General features: G+C 31.3%; 1 protein-coding gene across 1 annotated transcript; it reads left to right on the top strand.

Moving 5' to 3' along the window:
* Window positions 1-534: 534 nt before the first annotated feature.
* Window positions 535-9,079, top strand: LOC114751538 (very-long-chain aldehyde decarbonylase CER1-like). The gene is made up of 10 exons (XM_028940196.1): window positions 535-594; window positions 1,626-1,846; window positions 3,414-3,649; window positions 4,505-4,724; window positions 5,781-6,156; window positions 6,914-7,018; window positions 7,099-7,299; window positions 7,808-7,900; window positions 8,481-8,654; window positions 8,866-9,079. Exons 1-10 carry the CDS (start codon window positions 535-537, stop codon window positions 9,034-9,036), a joined length of 1,857 nt encoding a protein of 618 aa, XP_028796029.1. The 3' UTR covers window positions 9,037-9,079.
* Window positions 9,080-10,330: the final 1,251 nt, after the last annotated feature.

Here is a 10,330-nt window from a genome sequence, read left to right on the forward strand (position 1 = left end):
TCTTCCCGAAGCTTTGAAAAGGATGTTATAAACAGGTAGGGACTGGGGAGTGACATCTAAAAAAAAAAAAATTGTTTCTTTTCCCAAAGTACCATTATGCATTGAAAAGTTTCAGCCTTTAAATGTCAATAGTGAGAGGGGTATTTTATGGAAAGGATAAATTTTTTATAGATTAAATACAAGCAACCACCTCTGGTCCAAAAAAAAAAAAAAAATACAAACAACCACCTTAACTTCTTTTCTTGATATGTGTGCATATGAGAGGTTGTCTTACAATGAGGACCCAAAGTAGGTATGAGTTGGTAGAATCAGTGGATAACAAATTTGGCCAAAAAAAAGAGTGGATAATATACATAGGATACGATATATATCTCTTAAATAAATTAATTAAAATTATAATAAATTATAAGGACTGTAATTTGATCGTACTTGTGTGCATTAAATGATAGATGAATAAAACACCATATATATGGGTGTGTTAGCAGGCTATGCGATGCCATAAGAGACTGTAATATAATTTTTTTTTTGAAAGATATGGCTTCACAACCAGGCATTCTTACAGATTGGCCATGGAAGCCTCTTGGGAGCTTGAAGGTTTTGCTTCCTTATGCCTCTCCTAATATAGCTGCTTTCAGCCTCTTTAACTTTTTTTTTCCCCCCAGAAAAATTGCTGAAAAATCTCTTATCACAAATTCATTCTCAAAGATACCCAAAAACTTTGGTGTTTAACTTTTGTTCAGTTATGTGCAATAAATATTCATGTGTGTGCAAATGTATACATAGTTAAAGTTATGTTATACGCAATTGAAAAAGAATTATACCTGCTAAGGATATAGGTTGCACTTGAGCTTTTAAATAAATTTTAGATACATTTGAACAGTAAACTTTGCCAGGGGAATATTTTAAGCAGTTTTCTTTCCTTTTTTTTTTTTCAGCCCATTTCTTTTTTCTCGTACTTTTAGTTGTATTAAATTTTCTTAATATATGATCACTTAGCTTTGATTTGCGTTCAAAAAGGGAAAAAAAATGCTCCATTCTTTTCAGTTACATGAAATATATATTGCAGTTTATATGTGACAAATTTAATATATGTTCGCTGAGGTTTTCTTTTTCTTTTCTTTTTGGGCAATGTTGTGACATTATGCATTGATGATACTGTAACTCTTCTTCCCCCTAGCTTGCTAAAATTTTCCATCATGATATACTGTCTCTCTGCTCATTATTATAAGAACCCTCTAACTAATTGACATACTATTTCTGGTCTTTAATATAAGAACTACTTGGAGATTAGATTTAGTTCTAAATATAAGATCTCAATTCATTTTGACTTTCAAGTTGATAATGTTTTCTCTAAAACATCCCTATTCATTATAGTTGAAGGTTCTCGCTAAGGGATAATTTCAATGCACAAAATTAGAAAGGGTAGTTCAGGGATGTCAACACATATTGGTTACAATTAATCAACTTAACTAATTTATTTAGTCTCTTTAAATTAGTTATCTAACTCTTATATTAAGAATGAGATGAGGTTGTATGTTAAATGACAATGAAAAAGGTGTTGACAAATTTGCCCTTGTCTTGTTTCATCACATGATGACGACGGACGATGATGGAAATTACTGAAGTACGTGTTACTGGCCCCATGGGTTGTTCAGACCATCATTCACTGTGCGACAGCGTCGCATGAGAGAGACCTCGCTTACTGTCTCGTACTTCCAATGTTAATGGCGAGGTTGGTTCACAACCAGATCTGGATATCTGTTTCTCGCCATCGATCAGCTCAAGGCAAAAACAGGATTATTGACAGGGGCCTTGAATTCTCACAAGTTGACAGAGAAAGCAACTGGTTTGGTCCTTTCAAAACTGCTTATAATGTTACAATTTGTCATAAATTAAAATTGACATACTATTCTGGTTTTTAATATAAGAACTAAATAGCTAATTTATAACTATTAAAGAAATTAGTTAAGTCGATTGTTTAATTTGTCACAAATATACGTTAATCTCGTTAAACCATCCTCTCCAATTATATGCACTGGATCATTAGAATTATCCCTTAATGGGAACCCTTGCAATTAATAGGGATATTTTGGAAAAAGATGAGAGATAAAGAGGATTGAAGTTTTACATTTATGAACAGATCTAATCCCCAATTAGCTCTTATATTAAGAACTAGAGCTAGTTTATTCTAATATAGATTTTATTTAGTTTTAGAAAATAAAATTAGCTGTGTTGTGATTTTTGAATTTGCGCATCATCTTGCTATATACATTAATATTTTATTTTGTTGGTTGTGGAGATTCTTAAACATAACTTCCTTAATTTTTCGAAAATTACATAATTTTTTTTCAGAATTATACATATCTAACCCCCCCCCCCGGGGGAAGGGGGGGCCAAAAACATGCAGAAACCTCTGCTCTTGAACCCCACAAACCTACCATAAGTTTAAACCACACAATTCTCCCTGGTAGTAGCTTGAGGGGAAAAAAAGTCCATGTAGTTTTAGAACAACTTATTAGAGATCTGTGTAATTTATTATTTTTAAGGAATGCTTGTGTTTTTTCTTAAAAAGGTAAGCTTATGTCAATTGCCAAAGCTGAAGAGATGAAAAAGGTCTATGTACGTATGTTTATAAATAAATAAATAAAAAGGTCCAACTTAATTTTAGGTTTTAACAAAGCTAAGAAGAGCATACATTAAAATTTAATTATTATAATTATTATACCTATATTTTATATTGAGCGATAATTTTAAATCCAAATCTCCAATTCACTTAACACGTATATATCATCCCCTAGCTACTCTTAAACGATTTCCATATTTGAAACTATATATTGGAGGAGATTCACATTTATGACCAAATTCTGATATAAAAAAGAACTTAGTTGTGCACTCATTTACTTATCGTAATTATATGGTCAAAGTGTACTTTTATTTTTTTTAACTTCACATATACCATATTTCATTTTGGTCCCTTAATTTTATAAAATGTTTTTTTAGTCATATAACCTTAACACTGTTAACAAAAGATACTGACATCAAACTTTTAAATATTGACAAAACATTTTCAAATCTTGCTGTGTTAAGTTTAATTTAAAAATAACAATAATCGGCACAAAAAATCATCATTTGAGACTAATGGTATTAGGGTTTAAAGACTGAAAAGTTAAATCATAAAATTAACCAAATTAAAATCTTGTATAAAATCAAAAGACAAAAAGTATGCTTTTGCAGTCATATTTATTCATTATTTTTTTCTTTTATTTTAATTCGTTTTAAATGCACCCTCTGCATTCACGTGTGAATAGGATCCGTATAATTAAGAATTAAGAATCAATAATATCTCTAAAACTACAAATAGTCAAGTTAAAAATATTGATCTAGCCTTGGTTTGGAATGAATGATATATGCAGGGATGACTATATTTTGTTGACTGGACATATCACGTACTTAGCATATATGATACTTCCTGAGGTTGCCAATCACTTGCCCGTATGGAGAGCAGATGGTGTGGTTCTCGTGGCTTTATCGCATGCTGGTCCAGTGGAGTTTCTTTATTATTGGTTTCACAGAGCACTTCATCACCACTTTCTTTATTCTCGCTACCATTCTCACCATCATTCTTCCATAGTCACCCAGCCTATTACTGGTATCATACTCTTCATTCATAGTTTTCCTCATTTTCTTTTTAATTTATGTTGTGTTGTTGGGTAGAGTTGATATTTGCTCTAGATTGGTCAATTTATCAGGGGAATGACAATTGGTTTCAAAAGATCAATTTAATGATAATTAAGTCAATGCCAAGTTGCTCTAGTGGCAGTGCCACTCGCTATGCTTGAATAAGGTCATCAATTTCAGCTTAGAATTGACATGTTTGTTTATGCGTATGTATTCAATTGTACATAATGAAAAATAGTTAAGTCTGAAGAAGTTTGCTGAAGGATGACACTCCCTCCAACCTAAATGTTAGAGTTAGTAGAGGAGTTTACTTTAGTTCTAAATGTAAGACCTCAATCCAGTTTGTCTTTAAAAGTTATAATTTTTTCCTCAGCTCTCATTTATTGCACATATGAAGAGGGTTTTTCTCTGTGAATAATTTTTAATGCAAATAATTAAAAGGAGTACTTTAGAGAAACCAACACACTTTTTTATTTATTACAAATAATGAACTTAGTGTTCTTAATTCTTATAAATTAGTTATGTAGCTCCTGTATTAAATACTGGAAAAAATATTCAAATATGTAGATAGTTACAACTATAAATGTCTCATTTGCAAATCAAATGATTAATTTTCTTGAGTCACTCCTAATTATTTTCACCTGAGTTTATCTAAAGTTGTATGAATTGATACTTGCAATTCATATTTCGACAAGATTTTCTTAGATCTCTGCCATCATCAAATTAATTTTTTGAGACATAAGTGTACATTCGCTGTATTTCTTATTTCTTATATTTCTTACATCTTTTACATACCCTTGATGTCATTACTGTGATTATTTTACAGCTGTTGCTCATCCATTCGCTGAGGTCTTAGCATATGTTGCTCTATTCGCAATACCACAATTTGCAACATTGTTCACAAAGACTGCCTCCATTGCTTCTGTTTATGGTTACTTGTTTTTTATCGATTTCATGAACAATTTGGGTCACTGCAACTTTGAATTCCTTCCAAAGAAGCTCTTCTCTCTCTTCCCCTTTCTGAAGTATCTCGCTTACACTCCATCGTAAGTCTCCTCAATTCCTTGTGCCTTCATTATGAGAGCATGTTAAGTCCTACATTCACTAATTGAAATATAAACTATGATATATAGTTCGAGGTAGATATGCTTCGAATGCCCTTTCAGTAGATCCTCCACAGTTTCCCCAACTAGTGAAGGGCTACTCTTTTGGGATTATTACAATTACAATTTTTCATCGTTCCGGCTATTACTGCAACTCACCAAAAATAGGGGCTGCACTTCAATTCAATACTTTAGGTCTATAAGAAAATTAGATACAAAGGTAACGTTTAGTGCGAAGCATTAAAAATGAAGGATAAGGATTGTGATTAATATTAAGATTAAAAAAATAATGTTTAGCATGAGTAATTGCTTGTTACATGAGATTAGGGCCTAATCCCATGTAACAAGCAATTACTCATGCTAAAGACTTTTTCTAATAATTTTTTAATCGCAATCCTAATCTCTATTTTTTATTTTTAATGCTTTCTACCAAACGGAACCAAAAAGATCTCAAGGAATTCAATTTTTTTATATTAATTCTGATTTCTTAATGTAATTAAGTGATATTTATTTAATTAAGAGATATTTATTTAATATGAATATATTAGAGAAGCTAAATAAATTACTTAATTCTAGCAAATATTACATGATCTTCCTAAAATATTCTTGTATAACTTAAATTATATATCAATTTATAAGTTAAATAAATTAATTTTAAAAAAATAATAAATATGAGAGATAAAATAAATTAAGGTCTTAGGACCAAAATCAACTCAACCAGCTCTAGGATCATAGGGGTAACTTTCATAACTAAGAGCTGTAAATGATGTATCCCCCTAGTAAAATATGAAAGTTCGACTTGCATTGTAAATATAAACTGTTGAATTTGACTTATAAATACGAATGTTTGGCTAAGAAATATTAATTATTTTAGAACCTTTTTGTGCCATTTAATTTTCTTAATTGGCATTTATGATTATGCAATTATCATAGTGAATCAATAATTGAATAGCCATTCAATCAACAATAACAAACTCAAGATCAATTTGTGGACCACAGGTTTCACTCACTGCACCACACCAAATTCAGGACAAATTACTCTCTTTTCATGCCAATATATGACTACATTTATGGCACTGTGGATGAATCCACAGATGAAACTTATGAAATGTCTTTGAAGACATCAAAGGATTCACTTGATGTGGTTTACTTAACCCACCTAACAACACCAGATTCTATCTATCATCTTCCTTTAGGCTTCGCTTCCTTGGCCTCCAACCCTCAAACACCAAAATGGTATCTTTGTTTCATGTGGCCCTTCACTTTCGGTTTTATGGCCATGGCTTGGATCTTTGGTCGAACATTTGTTTCAGAAAGGAACACTTTCAACAAGCTCAATTTGCAGTCATGGGTCGTACCACGATTCACAAAACAAGTAAGAATTTTCCATATTATAATCTATTGCTTAATTGAACCTCAATCTGGGAATGGTTCAGATTATAAATGGTATTGTTATTATTTTAAAGAACCATAGATTTAACTGTGATAGCTGTGGATTGTAGAATTTATCTAGTTTGAAGGGTTTTGAATTGTCTTATGTTCTTTATTTTCTTAACCCCGAGAATAGGCTATAGGGATCTTTATTTTCTTAATGCTTCTCCTTTATTCTCTGACTTTGTAACTTGAACTTCTTGTTTTTGAATGCATTTTGACTTTATATAAAAAAGGAAAGAATTGTCTTGTGCTCAAGAAACTCTAAAGAATCTGAAATAATGAGGCAATCACACTTACATGAAAATGATCACTAAGATCCTAGAAAAGATTGAAATTTTTGGTCACTCAAATCTTAAACATAAGAGCCGGCACAAATATTTGTTTTGATTCTAAATATAAGATTTAAATCTATCTTATCTTCCAAATCTATATAATTTTTTTCTCAAAATCCTCTCTATTGATTGCACATATTAATTGAAGTTTTCAATAAAAAATTTAAAAAAAAATTAATATCTAATGCAATTGATTGAAAGGTGAGCTTTAGATAAGTCAACACACATTTTTTCACAAATAACCAAATAATTTTCTCAAATTTTTTTATATTAGTTATCGATTTACCTCTTACATTTAGGATAAGAAGAAATATTATATATGGAATCCAGGACCTATCATTGATGTTCTGATTGTGTGCTATGCAGTATTTGAAAGGACAAAGCACGTCAGTGAACAAAATAATTGAAGAGGCAATATTAGAGGCTGAATTATCTGGAGCTAAAGTTTTGAGTCTTGGGCTCCTTAATCAGGTAATTAGAAATAAAAAATATTACACAAACCTTCATGTATATAGGTTTTTTATAATGCAAAATCATATAAACATTGGCAGCAAGAAGAGTTGAATGGATATGGGCAACTTTACATCCATAAGTTTCCAGATTTGAAGATAAAAGTTATAGATGGAAGTAGTTTGGCTGCAGCAATTGCAGTGAACAGCATTCCCAAGAGCACAAGTCAAGTGCTTCTGCGAGGCAACTTTAATAAGGTTTCTCTGGCTATATCCAATGCTCTCACCAAAAGAAATGTTCAGGTAATTAGTTTTATGCACTTTTGCAGAATAAGGGCAATGCAATTACATAAATAAGGTTTTCAATGCACTCTTTTTAGAAAATCTTGTTCTTTTTTATTTATACTTTATACTTGCTTACATGTAAAACTGCATTTTTATAATAAAGGGTGAGGTAGCATCTAGCACCCTGATATTATTTTCTAGGGGCATCCTAATCTCATAATGTGTCTAACACGCTAATACTTATTTCATATTACGTTAATCATAGTTGAAAAACTGCCTTTGAAGAAGAATCATGCCGCTGTTCCAAATTAAACCAGCACTCAAAATTTGGGTCACGAACTCAAATTTTTGGGGTGGTATTAGTTTTATTCCGTTTAAATTTTGGGAAGAATTCTGTAAGTACAGAGAAAAGTGGCTGGGCAAATTTAAGTTAACAATTTCCTTAATTTTTTGTTTTTTGTGAAAATAATAGAATTTTCAAGAAAAATTACATTTACGTTTTCAAGTTGCTGGTAACTACAAGCAGGTAACTATATTGAACAAGGATGAGACGACGAAGCTACATTCAAGACTCAAGTCCAAAGTAGATCTTACTCTCACGGCTACCTTCGATGCCAAGGTAAATATTGTTAAGAATCAAATGACTTTCTTTATCGCGATATTTCTCTCATAACGGATGGTTTATTCAGTTATATTAAACTTGAAATTACAAGTAGATCAAACCTGTGGCTTGGTAAAGGAGTTTTTAAGTCATTAGACTATATATATGAGGCCATTGACAATCTGTAAACATGTTTAAAAAACACGTTTTGCTCCATCAACCGATTCACAAGCCGTACCAGAAAAACATTTTAGTGGTAACCGCGAAAGCAGCAAGCTAATAAAATAGTTGTGTTTAAAAACGTGACAATGTTGCCTCAACTCATTAACAAATTAAAGTTAATTTTGATCGTTAAAGATAATTAGCCACCTCAATATAAATTAGTCAACAAATGGTTAAAATTAACTTTATTAACGGGCTGGAGTAATATTGGTATATTTTTAGACTTTTGGGGCAACATCGAATCTAAAAAAAGCACTGGGGGCAACATTACTTTTGAGTGAAAATATAAAGATAAAATTAGACCTTCATCCTTAATAAAATTAAGGGATTGAATTAAAACTTGAGGTGTTTAAATATATACTTTTGTCTTTTGAAGATATGGTTGGTAGGAGATGGATGGGATGAAAATGAACAGATGAAAGCAGCAAAAGGATCAATTTTCATACCATTTTCTCAATTTCCTCCAAAGAAAATGCGAAAAGATTGCTTCTACCACTATACTCCTGCCATGATGGCCCCTTCCTCATTCACCAATACACATTCTTGTGAGGTTAGTAGTACGTATAGCTACCATAGTTTTTTATTATATAATTTTTAATTAGATCAATATAAATTGAAATAGAATGGATGTTCTTAAAATAGATGGAAGGTCTATATAATCTTAGCAAAATTTAAATAAGCCCAATTAATGTCTTGTATTCCATTCATGAAAGCCATCATTTAATGTCAAATTGCTTTAATCTTTCACTTCCAAATCACAGAACTGGCTGCCAAGGAGAGCAATGAGTGCTTGGCGAATAGCAGGAATAGTGCATGCCTTAGAAGGATGGAACGTACATGAGTGTGGTTCTACCACTTTCAATATCACTCAAATATGGCATGCAACCATTCGTCATGGTTTCCAACCTTTGGAAATGGACACTCCCTTTTAATTTGATCATTCCCACGAATCTAGATATGCATGAATTAAATAAATTTGAAGCTGCTTTATATTGTTATAATGAACTATTGCTTTGGTTGCCAGCGGTGTGGCGACCGGCAGTAGTGTGATTGCTATGGCAATCTGCAGGTTTTTTTTTTTTTTTTTAATTTGTCTACTATTTATTATTTAACTGGATCCCCATTTTGGTTTTTAGGGTTTCTGTTATGGGTTCGATTTGTTTGCGTTGATTATTTCATGTCGACTTGTAGGGGCTCATCTATCTGCTGTCTTGTTCGAATAAAACTAGCTTTCTTTTGGTTGGGGGGGGGGGGGGATGGCTGCTCTCTCTCCCCCCTCTATGCACCGACACAACACGTCATTGTTTGTCCTCTTAATTTGCTTCCCAATTTTAAGGATGGGGTTAATAAGATGCAAATTTGTCCTATTCAAGAGCATTGACTGCCCACAAGTTTTTTGGATATAAATTTATTATTCCAAAAATTTAAAAACATACCAATATAATATTGTTCCCTACGGTTAAAAATTTAATATTAACCATTAAAATAATGGCATTAATCAATAATATTTTTAATGATAAGGAACAATATCATCGTGATTTTCAACTTCCAATACAAATTTGCACTAAAAAAACTTTCAAGTGCTCAACGGTTATTAATAAAAAAATTTTGAACAAATTTACATCTTAACCCTTCATATATATATATATATATATATATATATGAACCTCGTAAGTATGATTACATTGTTCATATTATTCTCTTCTTCTAAATATATAAATATGTATAAATGTAGTGGATATATAATTTATGGACATTTTAGATTTAAAAAGGCTGTTTAATATGTGGAGTTGATAGTCAACGTCAATGTTCATTAGTCCACAACATTATTGATCTCTGCAACTTTGACACTCGAAAGGTGATATTACTCTAATTAATAGATTAATGTTTTTATCCAAAATTCAATAAATGTTGGAATTTATGTTGCTATAAGTATTAATATATCAGAAACATGTAATTGTCGCCAAACTAATTTATCTGATTGCATAACTGATGGTATAAATGATAGTACAAATATGCAGTCATACGTATTATAACATTTGTCGAGTAATTTTGGTTACTGCAGTTCATACTTTCGATTATGGTTATTTATTTTATATATATATAATTATTCAAAATCTGATAATTTTAGGTTAGATTTAAGTATATATAATGAGGTCTAACCAGTACCTGTCTCTTTGAACTCAAGAAAATTGGAATCCATTGCACTCCTTACAGCCAATTCTA

The sequence above is a fragment of the Neltuma alba genome, unplaced genomic scaffold (assembly GCF_004799145.2).
Source record: "Neltuma alba isolate B1F8T4 unplaced genomic scaffold, ASM479914v2 tig00006982_pilon, whole genome shotgun sequence".
In the NCBI taxonomy this organism is placed as follows: Eukaryota; Viridiplantae; Streptophyta; class Magnoliopsida; order Fabales; family Fabaceae; genus Neltuma; species Neltuma alba.

What these genes read in the sequence shown, in the direction of transcription:
- LOC114751538 (XM_028940196.1), top strand. Translation starts at nt 535, where the DNA reads ATGGCTTCACAACCAGGCATTCTTACAGATTGGCCATGGAAGCCTCTT. An exon ending in GTCTTGGGCTCCTTAATCAG is followed by an intron (nt 7,019 to 7,098) that starts GTAATTAGAAAT and finishes AAACATTGGCAG; the next exon opens with CAAGAAGAGTTGAATGGATA. An exon ending in TCACCAAAAGAAATGTTCAG is followed by an intron (nt 7,300 to 7,807) that starts GTAATTAGTTTT and finishes AACTACAAGCAG; the next exon opens with GTAACTATATTGAACAAGGA.